The 20,766-nt window shown below is 42.3% G+C and overlaps 2 protein-coding genes across 5 annotated transcripts in view; both read left to right on the top strand.

Moving 5' to 3' along the window:
- The first annotated feature begins 13 nt into the window (after positions 1 to 13).
- jmjd6 (jumonji domain containing 6, arginine demethylase and lysine hydroxylase) lies at positions 14 to 11,870 on the top strand. Its single transcript, XM_040124067.1, has 6 exons — positions 14 to 434; positions 2,599 to 2,987; positions 4,021 to 4,307; positions 6,478 to 6,613; positions 6,749 to 6,887; positions 8,040 to 11,870. The coding sequence occupies exons 1-6, from the start codon at positions 306 to 308 to the stop codon at positions 8,169 to 8,171; spliced, it is 1,212 nt and encodes a 403-aa protein (XP_039980001.1). The 5' UTR covers positions 14 to 305; the 3' UTR covers positions 8,172 to 11,870.
- Positions 11,871 to 15,199: 3,329 nt separating this feature from the next.
- The window catches only part of si:ch73-366l1.5 (FILIA-N KH-like domain-containing protein), a 29,164-nt gene continuing 23,597 nt past the window's right edge, over positions 15,200 to 20,766 (top strand). The window contains exon 1 of one of the 4 annotated variants that reach the window (XM_040124079.1): positions 15,200 to 15,623. In XM_040124079.1, coding sequence (XP_039980013.1) covers positions 15,360 to 15,623 — 264 coding nt within the window. In that variant the 5' untranslated portion in view covers positions 15,200 to 15,359. The remainder of the gene's footprint in view (positions 15,624 to 20,766) is intronic. The other 3 variants (XM_040124080.1, XM_040124082.1, XM_040124081.1) reach the window with 3 other exon arrangements.

Genomic DNA, 20,766 nt, shown 5'->3' with positions numbered 1-20,766 from the left:
CTAATCACGTAAATCAGTTACAAAAGCATTGTGTCGCCAGGCAGTTAGCTGAGTTTATTAGCTGTTATCAAACTGTATCGCCCAGGCGGGAGTCCAGAGTGTTCTTATATCTGTTGGTATAGATTGAAGGACGAGTTGAACACATTACCCGACTTGTGGTTTTGTTGTCTTATTAAACAGTTAAGCTAAGAGTGTGAGAACAGCGCAGCTAGCCGGGTACCAGTGCAGGCTAGTGAATGTGTTTGTGTTGGTAGCGCCGGGTTAGCTCGATAGCTAGCTGAGTAGCGATAAGGCCAGGGGGAGGAATGAACCATAAGAGTAAGAAGAGGATTAAAGAGGCGAAACGGAGCGCCAGACCCGAGCTGAAGGATTCATTAGACTGGATAAAACACGGTTATCATGAGACTTTCGACTTGTCACACCGTACCGTAAAGGTAACTGTCAATGTAGCATTCGAGGCTAAGCTAGCAGTGGGTAAGGCAGGAGTGCTGCTTGTCACGTAGACACCGAGCTAATATGGAGCTGGTGTCAGGACATATTCTGTGACCCGGTTAGTTTCATTTCGGCCCCTGGAAACTTCTTCCTACTTTGTCACATACCTCATTTTTAACGCTGTTATGATGCATGCAAACGAAAAACCAGTGGTAGCAGAACCAGTCAAATTTTTAACTCCACAACGTTAAATACTGTATTAGTAAAAAAGTTAAAAAAACAAACAAACACTGCATTTAAAATCTTACTATTACTTGACCCGTTTTAAAACATTATCTTTTATATTACTGGATTATAATAGATATTATTTATTATATATATATATTATTTTAGGCTACTTTATACTTCTAGTTCACTACATTTCAGAGGCAAATATTGTACTTTTTACTACACTACATTATGTTAAATTAGGGTGAAGATGATGGAAAAAAAGTGAGATTTCATTAAATTGAATTTTGAAATGTCTGAATACAGCAGGGGTTGTATTTACTTCTTTTCACTTAAACAAAATGCGTTGGGGAAAAAAGTGGTCAAGCTCTTGCATTCAACTGAAAAAGAAGAGTCCATATTTTGGGATATTTTCATGTTGATGCAGTGATTAACACTCATTCAGCTGGTTCAGTCACGAACAACAGTTATTGTGTCATTATTATTATTATTACTGTCAGTTATTGGGTGCAAACATGATTGCAGCATTGTTGCTACATAAAAACTAGTTTGTGTGTTGCAGCCAGTTTTAATTTAATTTAATGAAGCTCCATTTGGAAAATGTTATAACTTCTGTAAGCAAAGTATGAACTTAAAGGATAGGCTCACATTTTTTCAGGTCTGTTTTAAAACAACAGTCAGGTGTCCAAATGAACATTAAAACATTTTTGCTTGCTGTGATTGGTCCTCCTGTTCATACTGGACAATAAGAGATCCCTTCCCACATTTCTAAGTGATGGAGGACAAAATCCTCAGTTCTTATTCTGTGGAAAAATATATTCCAAAGTTTATCTACAGCCAGTATGAGGCTGCTGCAGTCTGACTTAGTTTGATCAAGTGGATATCTGTCAAAGTCACTGTGTTTTAGTGCAAAATTGCCTCTTTGTGTTTCCCTGGATACCATTTCCTCATTTTGATGCTATGGAAGATCAGTAGCAAAAATAAGGATTTTAATACAAAAAACTATGAATGTTGAAGATACACCCTAGATTTGTTGAATATGCATTCCTCATATTATCTTCAGATAAACTTTGGAGTACATTTTCACACAAAACAAGGACTGTGGATTTTGTCCCTTGTCACTCACACTGAAGTTGCTGTAAGAAGGGTTTTCTTAACGTCCACTATGAACAGGAAAGATTACAGCAATTAAAACAAGTGTTTTTCTAAGACACACGAAAAATTTGAACCTGTGCTTTCCAGAACAGCTGAACCAGCTGCATGTCTGCATCCTGAAGTCAACCTTGCTAGCTGTTATGGTCTATCAGATCATTCCTGCAGTTAGCAGGAGTATAGTAACAGCTACAAAACTACAAAATGGAGATCTGCAGAGTAATTTAGAAGGTGTTAATATTAAGATCAGCTGATCCGACCAAGCAAAGTGAGTTGAGACATAACGACACTTGACGTGGTATTGGATATATGGGTGTGCCCTCAGGTTACGAAAGAGGTTAAAAAGCAGTTAATCACAGTACTGACCTGCGTTCCTCAACACAAGAGTGTGTTTGCAAATAAACACACCCTTTCCTTTTTGTACTAATATCAGCCCCAGTTTGTACTTTCTATGTTTTATGATTTAAGAAATAGAAGATGACCTCGTGTTTGTGGGGCAATCCGGACGAATATCTTCTATGAAAGTAGCTAAGGCTTGTCCAAAACGTTGCTAGTTTTCAGGCTGTTCTGAAGTTATGACTCCATGTCTTAATCCAAGCAAAAATGGAAGCTATAAATGACCTTGTTCAAGGATTAGAAAATAGAGTCCCAACTGTGGAAACAGATTAAAAATTTCTTGTAATGAAATATTTTGTTACCCACATGGACAGAACTGTCTTTGAGGATTTTTGAAATGCCTTTAGAACAATACACTGTGGTGCAGTACACTGATATTGTGTGTTACAGGACAACGTAGAGCGGGTGGACACCCTCCATCTCAGTCCTGAAGAGTTCATCCGGCGCTTCGAGCGGCCCTACAAGCCTGTCGTCCTGTTGAACTGCCAGGAGAACTGGCCCGCCCGAGAAAAATGGACTCTGGAGCGCCTCAAACGCAAATACCGCAACCAGAAGTTCAAGTGTGGGGAGGACAATGACGGATACTCGGTGAAGATGAAGATGAAGTACTACGTGGAGTACCTGGAGAGCACCAGAGACGACAGCCCGCTCTACATCTTCGACAGCAGCTATGGTGAACATGCCAAACGCAGGAAGCTGCTGGAGGACTACCAGGTGCCCGTCTTCTTCAGGGACGACCTGTTCCAGTTTGCAGGAGAGAAACGCAGACCGCCCTACAGGTGTGATCTTTTTTTTTTTTAATCGAAATTTTTAATATCTCTCCTGGTTATTATTTATTATCAAATATGTCATTAAAGTTAATGTCGATTAAAATTTAGTAGCTGCAACTAAAACTAGTATTTCTGGCTTCTCACCTGACCACAGCTCATCACAGATCTAGACTTAAACTTTGACTTGTGGTTATTTGTAACTGTAGTTGAAATGAAAATGATGAAAGCTAAACTTAAAGGGATTTCATGAGGGATTCAGAAGGATTCAGATTTGATCAGTGGATTTGGTCCTGGTTTCGGATTTGATAACCCCAACCCTACTCTCACCACACCAAACTGTTACTCATGAAATAATTTCCGGGGTATCTGCAGGTCGTGAAATTTGTTTCTTTGTAAAGTAATAAAATAGTTACTCTAAAAATATATACATATATATATATTATATATATATATATATATTAGATATATATATATATATATATAAAATATACACCCACATATATATAAAACACTGTTTTACCTACATATACCCAGATAAACATGAATCCAAGACAAGTAGGAAGCTAAAAGCTTCCACAAAGAACTCTCCTAAAAACTCGAGGCAAAACAGACTTTAAAGGCATTCAATTCAGTTGCCTAAAAAGGGCCTCAGAAGATGACAATCAGTCCTAAACTGAATTAACAAAAGTATTAGATCTTGTCTATTGGCTGCTGGAGGCAGTAACGTTGGTTCTAAATGTTTCTTTATGTGATTGCAGCTGTCAGGAGACATTTTGTCCAACAATGGTATAAGAATGAAATGGTAAATAGGTGGAGTACTCTATTAAACCGCACCCTTTGTGGTATTAAAAAGGGTTTAAAACTCTAAAATGTAACTTGCTGAACTTCAGAATCCCTTAACTCACTGGAAGAGAAAAGGGAAGTGCAAAACCTTGACCTGACCTTTCACATGTCTGCAGAGTTTGCATTGTAACACAGTAAAAAAGACTTTCAGTGACGAATGATATATCTGGTTTACCCTCTCATCTCGTCTCTGTCACAGATGGTTTGTGATGGGCCCGGCTCGCTCCGGGACCGGCATCCACATCGACCCGCTGGGCACCAGCGCCTGGAATGCCCTGGTTCAGGGTCACAAGAGATGGTGTCTGTTCCCCACAAACACACCCCGAGAGCTGATCAAAGTGACCAGAGAGGACGGAGGCAACCAGCAGGATGAGGCAATCACCTGGTTCAATGTGGTTTATCCCAGAACGCAGCAGCCGAACTGGCCTCCGGAGTTCACACCACTGGAGATCCTCCAAAAACCCGGGGAGACTGTTTTTGTGCCTGGTCAGTGAAGAAACATCATTTTCTAAATTTATCTCTGTCTCCATTATATTTTCAACTGTGTATGCGTCATCTGAGTTTAGAGCTTTAAGAACAGATTGGAGTTTTTTGCAAAAACACTCTGAATGTACAGTGGTGTTACAGAGGGGATCTTCTTCCCTCACAGATGATGCATGGTACAGAAAAACAAACCGAAAAGGCATTTTGCTCCGTCAGTGAGTTATTTAAAGAATTAAATATTAGTGACAGCTGATATGACCTGCAGCCACCTCAGATGTTTCTCATTTTAACCGGTGAAAGTGACGGTCAGCTGCCTTGCTTTGATTTGGGGGATAATAATGCTCTAAGTTTTGGAACTACAGTTCCCATGATGCTTTGGGGACTGTAAACTTAAGGTACTGTATAATGTTGCCCTGGATTCAGTGAGTTATTTGTAGGCTGCAACATGAGCCCCATTTTTTGTTTTTAGCCTACGTTTGTTTAGATTTTGTCAAATCCTCCCCAATGAAAGCTGCCGAATCAGCTGCGATCAGCTCCTGTTTGCAGTTCACCCACTGACGTGCAGACAACTCTCACCGGGTCACTGTGATACTGAAGGAAACTTAAAAACATGAAGATTCTCAGCCAGGTTCTGCAGCCTCTTTTCTATGGACAATTATTTGCAGTGGACATCAGAGGTAATGATATCCCCAGGAAGTGGAAGTCTCGTGAATCTAAAAATACGCGTTTCATGTCCCTGAATTCAGATTTGACTGAGTTATGAGTCTGTGAAGGAGGAAGATTTTTGACTCGTGGAAATCGGTCACTGTGTTGTGTTTTAAAGTATCATCATCACCTCCTTGAGCTGTGTGTCTTTGCCACTGCTGCATCTGCTGATAACTAACTTCCTGTTGTTTTTAGAAAACCTGCATGCACCTGGCCCTGTCGCCTCACGCAGTACCTTTGCCTCACCTCTCTCCCTCCGCACCCCCCATTCATAACTGTGCCTCACGGTCTGAATACCTCTCATTATTATCGGCCCTGATATCAATCCTTTGCAGCGTTGTGGGACATCTCTATTTGGTTTGGGTCTACACATGGGACTTGTTGACAAAAATTAAAAGCATGAACACATTTTTCTTTTAAAACACACCGTTTTCAATTTAACACCCAGCCATCGCAGTTGCTTTGGGTCAAAATATTTTCTTTAAGTCACGGGTTAGTGGTGTCTGTCCTGTTTAACGTGCAGGCCAATCAGAATCCATACAGGTTCCCTCAGTCAGAGTGGCTCAGCACCCGTGTGACCCCACAGGTGGACTGACGGTCTAGACAGCAGCGTGTGACGACATACAGCGAAATGGATGTGACCTGGATTCACGTAATGCCAACAGAGCTGGAGGTGATGAGGATGGATTAAACCCTCAGCTGCTCCTTGGGCGTCAGTCCAGGATTTAGACTTCACCTTTCTGACTGTGTAGAACTTCTCAACTCCACAGGAGGGAGTGACTGTACGCCATGTTGATGTTGTGTGTCTGAAAGTCGACATCCGTGTACTTACATTGTTTAAAATACAATTTGAGTAATTAAATTCAGCTTCATATTTTGAAGACAAATGACAAAATAATGGCAGTTTAACAGACCAGTAGTGCTGGTATCATTCAAGATCTTTTAATCATAGTATCTATGTGTGTACAAACATCACATCACTTCCTGTCTGAGTCGAAGCTCAGTCAATTCGAAACACTCAGACATCAAACACACACTGCAAGAATCGGTGAAACTCCCTTTCTTTAACAATGGTTGCATCTAAAGTCTACCGTTTTGCATGATGTTCCGTCCCATTCAGATGTGCAGACCACTTGCTCAGTCAGCTGCCACTGATTTTGCATAATCAAATGTCCACGTATCCAAAGTCGCTGCCCCATTGCTGTCAGCCAGCTGCAGTTGTGAAACGCTGATGAATTCAGGGATGAAAAGTGTTGTAGGCATTCACAATTAAAAAAAATAAAAAAATCATGGCGGCAAATTAGGCTTGATAAAATTATGTTGGTTTAGATGTTTACCAAAAAACTGCACCTGTATCGTCATTTCTTTTTTCTGTTTAAATTTTTCGTTTTCACCCACTGCCCATCTTTTTACCCGAGAATTAACCCAAAGTTAATGATTTTAATGGTAACTAGCTCTGTGTCCACAGGCGGATGGTGGCACGTCGTCCTCAACCTGGACACGACAATCGCCGTCACTCAGAACTTTGCCAGCACGACCAACTTCCCCATTGTGTGGCACAAAACTGTCCGAGGTCGACCCAAACTCTCCAGGAAGTGGTATCGGTAAGGAAAAGACGATGGTGTAAATCCACACAGAGGAGCTGCAATGGGAAAGACATCGCTGATCCTTCATTTGCTATTGGAAGAAGTGTGTGTTTTGACGGTTCAAATAAACCCTGACTCGATTTGTTGTTTCAGTATTTTGAAGCAGGAGAGGCCTGACCTGGCAGCGTTGGCAGACAAAGTGGACCTGCAGGAGTCAACGGGCATCGCGTCGGACAGTTCTAGTGACTCTTCATCATCATCGTCCTCCAGCTCGTCGGAGTCCGACTCTGATGTATGTGTTAAAACACACACAACCACAGACTGAGGCATAAAGAGAAATCCTTGTGTATTAATATCAATACCACTCTATCAATGGTGCTGAGGTGTTTATTTATAGTGTGTTTTAAAATATATCGAGCTAAGAATTGACTCTGGGGTGGGCAAAGGCTAAAATAACAAACAAATGTAACTAGGAAGCTGTAACAAATATATCAAAATTACAGTAACTTACCTGCCAAAATAAAAGAAATTGGAGAAAACAAGATCAACAGAAAGGACAGCCCACCCCTACAGTTTCCTGGACAACAAAAACCATCAGCATGGAATAGATCCCACAAAGTGCAATGGAGAACTTTGCAGCAGGAACGAGTCTGGCTTGTTGGGAGGAGAGGGAGGTGAGTTCTGCCTCATGCAGTGCCAGCGCTCCTTATATAGTTTAAGGAAGGAGCCAAACACCTGCAGGTACCGGTAGCTGGTGAACCAATCCCCTCCTTGTCCCAGCACGTACCCACACCTGATGCAAAGCAATGCATACTTTCACACCGAAGGAAACAAACGCACACATTTACAACGAATATCTTTTTCCTTTTAAAAACAACCTTAACATCTCTAACCCTTCATTTTTGTCTGTTCCGGACGTTCACAGGCACCAGTGTCCACAAAAACAATGTGAGCATAGAGCCCTGTTGTATTATGGTTCGGTGTCTTTGTTTTCCAGTGGACAGTTGAGGAAACAGATAATGTGTGAAAGTTGCTCCAGAACTTTTTCATCTTGCGGAGAAACACTGGTTCCATACCTTCAGAAAAACCTTCACTCCCTGTAGAGTCCTGGGATTTATTTATTTATTTGTTAATTTTTTACGCTGGGCTCGGGCGGTGAAACGTGAGAAGAGGGAGAAAAAAGAAAAGCATGACACTGTGTCTTCCTTGTCTGTGTGGGACATAAAGTTCTGCTGACAGTTGAGTTTGGACGCACTGTTACAATCCCTGCTTATATAAATCCCCACAGTCAGGATCACTCATGTCAACAGGGACGGTCAGTCAGAAGTTAGTGCTGCCGACAGGTGCTAACATGTGACGGACATCTCCATTGCAGTAACATACTTCTTTAGCATGTTGTAACAGTGCACACATCATTCAGATTCTGAACACTGTGTTCCTGCAGGCGGAGTCGGGCTCCGAGGGCGACGCCATGTCCCACCGCAGGAAGAAGAGAAGGACCTGCGGGATGACGGCCAACGGAGACACCAGCAGCCAAGATGACTGCGTCAGCAAGGAGAGGAGCTCATCGCGGTGACCTCCAGCCTCCATTCAGCCTCCACCCGGCCCCTCAGCGGTGTGACTCCTGTACTCACAAACAGACCCACAACTCCAGCTGCTTCTAGTCTAGGTTAGGTAAACATCTGAATCCCCGAATGAAGGCCACCCGGCTGCCTTTAGAGACAAGATGGCTGCCGCTGAGAAGCGAGGTGTAGATAGAGGAGGAGGATCCTGTGGGGCGTGGGCCTGCTGGAGACCTGCCACCACTGTGCTTTTCAACACCAATCAATATCTGTTTGTCTCTGTAGCTTCTGTAGTGTGAGGACGTGGAGGGAAACATGAAGATGAATTCTAGCCAATAATGGGACTGAGAACTCGTTGTGGGCTCCGATCTAATCTTATGCTGAAATGGAGCGATGGGAATATTTTCGAGGCTCTTATTTAATAGTAAAAATCAAATGTATTGACACATTTAGCCATCAGAGGAGATGAAAACAGGGTTTGGGCTTCTGTAGTTTAACGTGCACCCTATTTTAAAAGTTCACTGCAGCAGTACAGGTTTTTGTGTTGTAGATTCTGGTCAGGATTACCACCACTAACCAACAAATATCTATAAGCAATATTAAAGTAACACTTGGGCCTCTAGTTTCACAGCGACAAACTGGTGGTAATGAACAATAAATCCTGACCAGGGTATCTGCAGGTCTTACAGTCTGAAAAAGCACTGAACTTTTCTTTTTTTTTTTTTAAAGGCCTTACAAGATTTTAAAAACTCATAAATTTTGTGCACAAAAGTCTTACATATTTTTCTTTTGCCTTCCAATGTCAACAATTTTTTTTAATTGGTTAATCCAACCAGCCATTTTCCGTCGCTTATCCAGGTCCAGGTCGCTTCGGTTTAATTAAATATATCACGAGGAATTGTTGTTTTATACTGCCGGGAAGTATTGAGTAATATGATAGTTCTAAGCCATATTGTCCCCACTGGTATTACACCCTACTTTAATACTTTAGCCAGTCTGACTGTAAAACGGTTCTTAAATTGCATTCAATGTGATGTTAAAAAAGGTCTTAAAACTTGGTGAAGCTGCAGAAACCTTTCTGATGTGGGTGTGTTACGGATACTCTGCAGACTGTCCCCTGTCAGACTGACACTCCCTATAATATCATACTTGTAAAAAAAAAAATCATCAGTTCACAGTTGAGAAGCTACATCATCAACATACTGTATGTCACTATAGGACCAGTTACATCCTAGATAATTAAAACACCGATGAGATTAGATGATTACACTCATTTTAAAACGTCCCTGATATGTTAAGAGCCTCTGTGTGATTAAACAGGTCTCATCATAAAGTAAGTGAACTAGTTCTCCACGCAGATGTATATTTTCACAAGTCAGTTGATGTTAACAGATCAGTCTGGTGTTGTTCTGTATTTTTCTTATTGTTATCAAATACCTTGTTCAGACTCAAACCAGCAGTGTGTCAGTCCGTCCCTCAACACCTTCCCTCCTCCGTCTGTGGCTCTCAGCTCCGAGCCCATTGGTTCCCACTGGAGACGTAAATCTCTAAAAACACCTCACTGATATATAGTTTCATATTTAAAAAAAGTCTCAGTAATTTTCCTAAAACAGCTGCTCACTGTAGTTTTCTATCAAACAGACAGGAGGAAATATATAGAGCATTTGTCTGGGACTATTTTCAGCAGCGGATTAATTCACATCTGATGCTGTAGTGAGTATTTGTGGCAGCGGGAAGGTGTGTGTTACTACATGTTTAGTCAAAAATTAGTTGAGACCAAAATTTGACTTGTTTACATGCCTTTTGCCATATAATATTTTTTACGCCATAGAAATGTATAGTTCCCCTATAAATTTATCAATTTCATTTAATTTGATGAACCACAGCAATAAGGCAGAAGCTTAATCCGGTCATGGAGAGTAAAAAAAAAAGTCAGATTTTGTTTGTTGATACTGTTTTTCCCTCATACTTTTTCCAAAGGGTTATGTCAAAGATTTTATATCCAAAAGACATAAAATAAAGGAACAACTTCCTGTTCATCTGTTACAGTTTATCCAGTCAGCATGAAAACTTAAAACCTTTTTTTCCAAACAAAAGCTTTTCTGGCGTTCTCTACCTTTGTAGGGCAGATTGGAGCTCAGCGGCACAGACGAATAAGATACAGAAAAATATAGAATATCACCAGACTTATTCTTTAACGAAGCCACCTAAGAAACAAAACAGTAATTATACACGTTGGAGACCCATTTCACACATTTCTCCTCAGATTTCTGTCAGCAGCCGGAGGTAAATGTTAGTTTGTCCGGAGGCTGATGGATCTGAGTGGTGAACTGATACCTGATACTACAACACACTCATAATTGTTAATTAGCTCCATCTTTTTCAGTCGCGTTGCTGCCAGTTTTGCACATGCTGCCGTGAAACTAGAGGTCCCGGTCTTCTGTAGGAGTCTGGGGCCTCCGCCGGTGTCGTCGGATCGGTGTCCATTAATGAGCGCTCAAAATGAAAAGTCCCCACCAAATGCTATTTGTGCACAAATGCCCCCTCTGGTATGTATTTTTTAAGATTGTTAGAAGTTGTTTCGCTCTTGTACCTGCCTTGGAAATTAAACTTAATCCAGGAATTTAAAGTGTCACTTTAGTTAGCCAGCCTTAAGGAAATTAAACAGTAAAGCCTACACACACATGGAAAATCATTTAAATGTGTCAGATGCAGTCGGCGTCTGCTGCGGGTGCGTTTGCACTGTGTGACATACAGGAGACTGTCGAAAGCAGCTGCTCGGCCTTCGGGAGGAACAAACTGGATTAAACGGCTTCAGTAGAGTTTGTTGTTCTCAGGTGTCTGCGGGAGTTTCCGCAGCACAGTTGTCAGTGTTTCCGCCACTTCGACGGTCTGCCTGCCTTGTGTCATATGCTGCAAATGAGATAATCTGTCACCATGTGCAGTAGCTAGAAGTTGAGTCGCATTAGTTTTGTACTTTAACTCCTGGCAGTCGTAATAAATGACAGTAGAGGGCGCTACATTCGCTGCCTTTTAAATTCCAGTGAATGGAAAAGATGATTCTGGAGTCTGTCGATGAGTTGGTATGTTGCAGAGTGTTTTATTAGCATTTGTTCAGGTTCTGACTCTTGCGGAATAAGAGCTGAGCTTTCGGTTGTTGTCAGAGTAGAAGACGTGTCTGGGATTTACCGTAGATGAGGCAGATCCTGCTCGGAGTCGAATAGGGATCGCAACTAATGAATATTTTTATTTTCCAGTTAAAGCTGAAATATTAGTCGATGAAACAAGTAAGAAATAATTTCTGCAGCAGTTTTTCGGCAACAGTCGATTACTTGTTTGAATCCATTTTAAGCAAAAATGGAGGGAAAAAAATCTCCAGCTTTAAAACTGAAGTATTTTTTGGTTTTCTTCAACTTCTGTGATATTAACCTGAATATCTTGGGGTTTTGGACTGTCAGTCGAGGAAAACAAGACGTCATCTTGGTCTCTGGAAACTTGCGTTGGACAATTTTCACTGTTGCTGACATTGTTAATGATCAGTGATACCCTACCGGGAGTACTTCTTCAGAACTTTGTTTTGATTATTATCTTTACTCATAGCAGTTTGCAAAACTGATCTTACAAATGCAGCTGCAGTAGTGAGACATCAGCCATGACTTCTGCAGTTGCCAGGGAAGGGGCTCAGATAATTTACCCCCCCAAAAAAAAAAAAAGGAATTATGATTCGGAAAAATATCCATGCATTTGTATTTAGGAAGAAGATAAACACACAAATAGGATTAGAAATCAGTGTGAGGCTGATCTTTTGGTATATTTATTTTCACAGCGAACTATAAACCACCACCCCCACCAGTTTGAGTCGGCTATTACACAGAGAGTTCATGAAAACTAGTGAGCACAAGGGTTGACACAGGTACTCCCAAGTGCTGATAAATGGTTGAAATGTACAGCTTCTGCCATCCCCAGCTCAACCAGACCCAATGAAAACCTAGAGAGAAAGCAAAGAGACCAAGCCTAGGCATGGAGACTTCCAATGTTTTGTCTGAAAAATGCACTAGAAACTACATCAGTGTCCAATTTTATATAATTAATACTGTTCAATAGCAGCCAGTTTAAAACCATTTCGACCAAACATATTTGGAAAAAGGTAACACTGAGACACAATCATTAGATATTGAGGCAAAATAAATAAGTCATAAATTTAAGTTGGACCTGTCATGATTATAAGATTGTCCCAGGTAGGAAACAGATAAAAGAAAAAGAAAAACATACAACACACAAATCCCCGGAAAAAATTTAACATAAATTAAATACCTTAGTCGATTCATAAATGAGAAGTATTCAAATATTTGTGCTCATTTTCCTGAATTCATTTTCTCGATAAACTGATTAGTTGTTTGGTCTGTATGAGGTCAGAAAACGGTGAAAAATGCCCGTCACAATTTATCACAGCCCGAAGCTGATGAAAGCTCATTAAAGGTCTTGTTTTTGTCTGAGCGACAGTCCAGAACAGAAGGAGGATAAAACCACTGTAATGTAATGAGGAAAAGAAGCAAATTCTCACATTACAGAAGCTAAAACCAGAGAACGGTTGGTGACTTCTAAACAATTTGTTTCGGCCACAGAGTCAAGGCTTTGTGCGGCTGCTTTAAAACCGAATCCTTTCAAATCAGTTGGGAAGGTCTTCAGACTACGTTAATTGCTGCATCTGCGCAGTCGATGTTAATCTGTCGCTTTAGACTGAAGTGCCTAAAAAGTTTGTTGTCGGCCTGCGGGGCGTGTTAGTGCGACTGAGTGTGGGGGAGGCCGTGTTTCCGTGATTGGTGTTTTTATCCGTCGTTAAACTAATTTAAAGGCACTCTGCTGGTCTGATGTCGGACACACGGTGCCTTCCGTCTGCCTTTTGGTGAAGGTCTCTGTCTCTGCTCGAAGGTCGTCCGGGACAAGATTTACTGGGTGTAGGTGTTTTTTAAGCTGCGGGAAGGATGTTGACGCCGAGTCTCCTGTGCAGGTTAAATGTCGATGACATGAGAATGAGGAGAGGAGCCTCTTCACATGTTCGGAACGGGACACTGGGAGAGACCCGGATGTGATCAATTTCATTTTGTTGCTCAATAAAATCTTTTCTATGACTTGAAACGTTTGTGTGTGTGTGTGTGTGTGAGTGTGTGTGTGTGTAATCACATCTGATGCCTTTTGCATGAGCCTTTCTCAGTTTAAACCAGTATAATGTCTCTTCTAAAATTTTGCGGTGCTTTGTCACAAACTGACCTTTTTATTATGACTGCAGCTACCAATTACTTTCATTACTGAATCGTTTTGTCTATGAAATGACAGAAGTGGCGAAAAATGACAGTCACAACTTCGCAGAGCCCAAGATGGCGTCTTCAGACGTCTGCCTTTGTGCGACCAACACTCCAATGACAATATGAGAAAAGGGGCAAATGAATTTTCTGTCGATCGACCAATCAAACAATCGACTACCTGTTGCAGTCGTACCTGTTATCAGCTGATTTATTAGAAAATAAGAATTTGGCGCTGATATTGTGGAAGTCAGCTCCTGTCAGAAATCAGGAGAAAAAAAAAAGCTTTCTAACTCTCCCATAATTAAAGCCTTAGTATCTCAGAATTATGACTTAGTCAACTCGGATAAGTGGAGCTGCAACTACGAATCCATTAGTCGATTGAACATTTGCGGGTTCCAGCTTCTCAGATGCGAGAATTCGATGCTTTTCTTTGTCATGCATGACGATAAACTGAATCTCTCCGGGGTTTGGACCGATGGTCGGACAGGACGTCAGCCGGGGCATCTTTCACCACTGTCACAAAAGTTATGTTTTAACCAAATATCTGTCGCCTCCCGGTTCACCTGCTTCAGAGGAAAGTAGAGTTAAGGTACCTTGCAACTCATTGGCATCTGACGCCCAGTTTCCAGTTCATCAGGAACACCCGGCTAAAACCAGGTCGGTCGAATCCAGCGGTCCCGTAACTGAAACGCCTCTGTGCACGATGCGACGCGCCTGAACAGCAGCACAGACAAACCGGCGGAACGCTCGAAGTTTCGGCACGAACTGAACATCGGAGCCGTCGCGAAAAGGAGGACTTATTACGGGACTCTCGGATTAGACTGGATTAGTTTCAGAGGTGTGTGTGTGTGTGTGTGTGTGTGTACACCCAAGTATTTGTTGTAACACTACATACTGTAGTTTATTAGATGGTGTTGATGATGTGAAGAGGAGGAAGGAGACTCCGCTGACACCGTCTTGATTGCATATTGAGGTTTATTACAAAGAGGAACAGCGTCAAGTCGAGCATCTGCAGACCTGCTAGTGAGGGTGTAAAGCCGATGAACCGCTCTGGAAACCATCCTTGGTCACCGACTCTTAAATGAGGCCGCTGGTTTCCTAAAAACTGTCACTAACGTACGGTTTCGATCACTAAGCATAAACTTCCTTTCCCAAACTGTGAGGCGCCCTCTGACGACCTTTGACCTAGGGCCTCTATAAACACAGCTCTACATATATAAACATACACCTCAATACTATCTACTAAACAGTTATTCTCCGACATTTTCCACAAAATGTGAGGGATCTTTACTGGGGGATGATGAAATAAAGGAATACGATAAAAAAATCTGAGAAATTAATATAAATGACGTTTGAATAGAGAAGTCCCAAAATTTAACAGGGTGGGTTTAGCAAACGTGGGAGGTTGAAGAGTCCACAACCTTTGGGCAACAATTAATTCTGCTCAAAGCTTCACGCGGATGTGTGAAGAGGGGCATTTGACCAAAACACAACCGCTGCCGGTGAACATCTGTCGTGGTGGTGCCCCAGCTCTCACTGAAGGCAGCCTGTTTTCAGCCCTCAGTTTGTTTTTCCCCCTGAGGAGGGATGTCTGTCCATTTGGTGTATGTATTTCACTCACACACACACACACGCACACAGGTCACTGGCCTGCAGTGGGCTTTTAATTTGAAACAAACGCGGAAGCAGTATTCCCCCCGCACCGTGCATCTCGCCAGCTGTTGTATCCGGTCAGCTGTTGGGGTTAGATTGTGTGGAGGGGCGGGACGCGGCTCAGTGTGTGTGTGACTGCAGCCTGATTAACACGCGCCGTCCTCCTCTCCAAAAAGCACACACACACACTCTCCCGAAGACACGCTTGCAACAGTCAAACTTTTCATTCATAAAACCGCCAACATGGACCTGGACCCGACCGTCGTCATCCCCGCCATCCTCTTCACCGTCGTTGCCATTTATTTCGCCTCTTCGCTCCTCAGCAAGAAGCCCGACGCATCCTCCTCCTCCTCAGCCGGGAGCAAGAAGCCCAAAGTCGGATACGGAGACGACATCCCTCCGTCCAGATCTCTGGGAGAGCAGCCCCGGTCCGAGCCTCCGGCTCCGGCTGTGGAGGACATCGGAGCCGCTGACCAGATCCAGGACGTCCCGGACCCGCAGGTGAAGGTAAGATCCATCGATTTTTATTTACTTGTTTTTTTTGGATCAGTTTATTGGTGTGTAGAATATCTAATGATGACATCGATACCAATTTCAAGTTGACAGAAACAAACCAACTAATATTTCTTATCAATCATTTTTTTAGGCTGCAGGAAATCTAATAGAAAGAAAACTTGATTGATTTCTGAGGAACGTTTTGTGCCAAAGATGCTTAGAATATAGAGTAAAATAAAATAAAAAATAGACAAATGACTTTAAGTTCCTACTTTGGCGGATTTTTGAGTCAAAACATTAAAATATATTGGAATTTATTTTTGCAGTGCAGCACGTGACGGGGACAAAAAGTCATCTGTAACCAAATATTGGCATTTTTTAAATTCATAAATGACCTAAAGCAGTTAACTGATCAGGAATCATTTTTCCTCAAACCTGACAATCAATTAATCGACCAGTCTTTTGACAAATTATAGACGATCAAACAAAATACAGCTTTTGGCTCCTTTTTAAAAAAAATAGAGAATATTCAGTTAATCAGTTGAACGCTCTGGGTTCCATCTTCCCCGACGAGGCTTTGCTGCTTTCCTCCATTTAAAAATGCCTCTTTTTCATTTTTGTTTGTTTGTTTAAACTGTTTTCTCACATTTTGTCAACTAAATGAAAAACCGATTCGGCCGATTCATGTCAAGTTGGTTCATTTCGGTCCAGTTCAACTCTACTGTCAACACGTCCAAGTCTTGTCTTTCCGAGCGGCTGCATCTTGATGAAACTGATGAGACTATACGCTGCAATACGTCACTATGAAAGCTCGGCTTTAATCTTCAGGATCATTGTAGTGTATAATCTTTCATACACTGTAAATACAGATGGTGGTAGAGCTGAAGTACTTCTCACTATGTGTACTACCGATAGTCGAGGGATGTCCCCTGGACTTGACGAATCAATTATTCATCGCGGGGAGAGAGGTGCGGCTAATGGTTATTTTCAGTGATTATTATGTGGCTTGTTTTTGCGATGAATTATTTAGTCGACCATTTGTAAGAAAAACACTGAAGCCACGCGTCTTCGGATGTCTGGTTCTGTTGGACCGAGGGTCCAGAAGCCTCAGATACTCGGCTGACTGCGATACAAAACCGGGGAGAACAGAAAAATGTCAGACGTTAGAGAAACTTGACACCAGGGGATGTTTGGCATCTTTTCTCAATGAATGACTTCGTTGATTCATCGACTATCAAAACTGTTGCGGATGAACTTTCTGTCCATTGGATAGTCGATGATCCAGCTCTAGTCACTGCTCACTGATGCCAGAAACGTCGGTTTGCGCACACACACACTCGCTTGGTTGCTACTCATGCACCAAGTTCTGACCGTTGCAGGTCTACTTGTTAGCTTTCTGCTGAATCTCATGGTCTTCATCGGCAGTTGGAGTTTGCCGGAGTTTTAAAAATTTCTGATGTCATGCGTGAGATTTGTTTATTTTTCAAAATCATTTTTTGGGACTTCGGGTGGGGACACTTTATATCGACGATATACTGCCTGACACATCTTCAAGATTTGTTTCAAACTCAAATACCGATTCAGTCTCAGTATTCACATATCGGTCGGTCTTTAGCAGAACTCAAAGCGCAGTAGATTACTGCAGGGATTCCTGTAGTTTTTGGCAAAGTTACTGCATCCGATTTCTACCTGAAACTGTGGGACATTGATCACAGATCAAGACTTGTTGGAGGACAAAGTGGGACAGTGGCTGCTGATTATCCAGGCTTATCGATTATTACAGCTGCTGGGTCACAGTGTTTTCCAGCTTAGAGTCGTGCTCCTCTGCCCTGCTGAACCACAGTCCTGCCTTTATTAGGTGTCTTGGATTAGACGGTTTGAACCAACCGGCCCCACAGGTACGGCTTTAAAATGAATTCCCTGCCAACTCTTCGCTGTTCGATCTCAAATCTTTTACTCACTTCAGTTGAAGCAACAGTTCAAAACCCAAAGATGTTTGGTGGAAAGCCCTCTGGAACCAGAAAATGCGATTATGCCAAAGAGTAATCCTTTATCAAAATAGTTGCTGATTAATTTTCTCTCAGTCAATTAATTGACTAATTGTTTCAGCTCAATTTTTCAAAATCATAATTCAGTTAATGCTTGTTTCATTAACTGCTCAAATACCAGCAGATTAGGCTGCAGTTATAAGTCACGTCAGAAGCTCATAAAACGCCGTTATTATGCAAAACCTTGCACTTTGTGTGGCGTCATTTCTTAACGACTAACCGTGTATTGATTGTTAACACCTCCAATAATCCCTTTAGGAAGTTCTGTGAAGTTTTAATCCCCCGTTTGAGGTTTATCTTTGCTATTTCATCAGTATTTTGGACTCATTTCATTTGACGTTTGGCTGCCTGAAGCCCAAATATAGTCCCCGTCTTTTCCTCATACAGCAGCTGATTACTGGATATTGATTTGCTTGTGCAAACAGTGCAGACGTGCAGTGAAACTATCCATAGATGAGGCCGTGTGTTGGCCCTCCTGAAGCATATGAGTGTCTGCTAATGTTACCGTGGTTATATATCAACATGTAAATGAGGTTTTGTCGGCGGCAGCGCGGGTACCCCTCCCTGGACATGGTTAGTCCCCAGAGGTCTTTCTGCGTCTTGACCCTCGTTTGTTGGATGTTTTTGACCTTCTTCCAACTCGAGCTGAGGCCTTTAAAAAGCCAGAGGAATGTGCCCACCGCTGCTGTAACACGTCTTTATTTGGTCCCCAAAAAGAATCCTATATTTACACCTATGTTCATGACGTGAAATGTCCGAAATGGACTCTGGTGCTGCAGGGAGAGGTGGAGGTGGCTGAGTCGCCGTCACACCGGTTCCTGAGATGTCTGACCACTGGGAAGTCTGCTCTGTGTTATTTCATCCTGCTGATTCCGACTGAGCGGACTGATCATTCAACACTGTGCTGGACTGGACAGCTGCGGGGTCGCTTTTTGCACAATTTATTGTTTTGTAGATTTAATTGTAAATGGATAAAATTGCCATTTTTCCCCCATCAATCTACACTCAACAATTCATAATGACAGAGTGAAAACATGTTTTTAGAATTTTCTCCCGATTTATTAAAAAATCAAAAACTGAAATCTCTCATTTACAAACTTATTCGGACCCTTTGCCGTGGCTCCAAACTGTGGTCAGGTGCTTCCTGTTTGCTTTAACTATCCTTGAGATGAGTCTCGAGCATGTTTGGAGTCCACCTGTGGGAAACTGAATTGAGTGGACAGAGTTTAGAAAGGCTCGCACCTGTGTGTCTATAAGGTCCCGCAATTCACTCTGCATGTCAGGACAAAAACCAAGTCATAAAGTCCAGGGAACTCACTGTAGACCTCCACAATAAAGCTGTGGCGAGGCCCAGATCAGGGCGAGGGTTTAAACCCATTTCTAAAGCCTTGATTGTTCCCAGGAGCACAGCGGCCTCAATAACTGTGAAATGGGAGAAGTCTGGAACCACCATGACTGTTCCTGGAGTTTCCAAAATGAGTAACCAGCCAAGAGGGGCCACGGTCAGGGAGGTGACCTAGAACCCAACGGTCCCTCTAACAGAGCTTCAGACGTCCTCTGCAGAGATGGGAGAACCTGCCGGACGGACGGCCGTCTCAGCAGCCCTCCATCAGTCAGGCCTTTAGGTTAGAGCAGCTAGATCGAAGCTACTTTGAGTAAAAGGCAGATGACAGTTCACTTGGGGTTTTTCAAACAACACTTAAAGGACTCTGAGAGCCTAAGGAAAAGGATTCTCTGGTCTGATGAGTCAAAAACTGAACTTTGGGAACCCCTTAGAACATGTGTGGAGAGACCTGGAGATGGCAGTTCAGACACTTCCTGTCCGATCTGACGGCGTTTGAGAGGTAGAACAAGATGAACTGCCCGAATCCATGTCTGCAAAACTTCTAGAGACATAACCAAGCAGCCTGGAGGCGTAACTGATGCCAAAGGGGCTTATTCTTCTAAATAAAGTAGCTAAATTTTCTAAAAACATGTTTTCACATGTTCATTATGGGGGAAGGGGTCTGAATTCTTTCTGAAGCCACTTTTTATTCAGACTTTCAGTTTTGAAATGGCAAATGGCTGTAAATACCGTGACACCAGTGCCTCGATCAAAAGGAGGCCAGTTTAATGACACTCCTGCTTTGTTGGCATGTGCATTTTCTAATGTTTTTCTAACTTGTAGCGCCTGAAAACTGCAGCCAGGGTATCTGCAGGTCTTGAAAAAGCATTGAACTTAATGTCCTCCAACAAAGGTCTCAGAAGGTTTTAAAAGACTTCAGTTTCATTGACAAAGCTGTGAAGGCAGTGGTACGTTGCAGTTTTATGTTTTGTCCAACAGGCTACACTTGCTGTGCCCTACAGGGCTAATATGAAGCTATGGCTAGCTGCGCTAACCAATAATGCATAGGCGTAAAAGTCATAGTGTTCATCGGTGACTGCTGCCTACAATCCTAGGTTAACTTTCCTTACGATGTTGTGGCGTAATCTACCAGCTTTACACTGCACATGCGAGTGAAAATCCAGTTGTGTGCTGTTTATAAGTGAAACATTGGCACATTGTCTGCTGGCGACGGGGGAAACGTGTCCCTTTCACCTTCCAAAGTCCTATTTTGGTCCCCCTCACTTTTATAGTTCTGGCTTGATCTACTGACCGAAGCCTCTGGACATTGTTCTCTGACTGTCCAGACGACAGAGGAGAGGAGTTGATAAAATGTTGATACACTCATCTGAGTCTCCTTCCGTTATTACTGCGAGCTCCCTGCAGCACCGGTGACCTTAACCAGCGGCACCGAGCGTTGTGGCCAGTGCTTGGTGGACCTTTTTTTTACTTTTTTAATTTTTTTATTGGTGAAGGTTGTTGGAGCAGCATGCAACCTGAAAGGAGACCCGCAGAGAATTCTCAGGGCTGAACGAGGTTCCACAAACCATGTTTTTCTGGGTTTTATAACCGAGGTTTACATAGGATTTCTGGTTTTTGTTATACTACCGTTACTATGGAAAACACAATAGCCAGTTTTAGTGTAGTTTGCTATCTGTGTGATTGGTTGTTGTTTTTAAATAACTTCATCGTAAAATATTATCGTAACAGGCAGAAGTGACGTCAGCAAATCCTTCAGAAAAAC

Source organism: Xiphias gladius, chromosome 3 (genome assembly GCF_016859285.1).
Source record: "Xiphias gladius isolate SHS-SW01 ecotype Sanya breed wild chromosome 3, ASM1685928v1, whole genome shotgun sequence".
Lineage (NCBI taxonomy): Eukaryota > Metazoa > Chordata > Actinopteri > Istiophoriformes > Xiphiidae > Xiphias > Xiphias gladius.
This window is presented reverse-complemented; position numbering and strand designations above follow the sequence as displayed.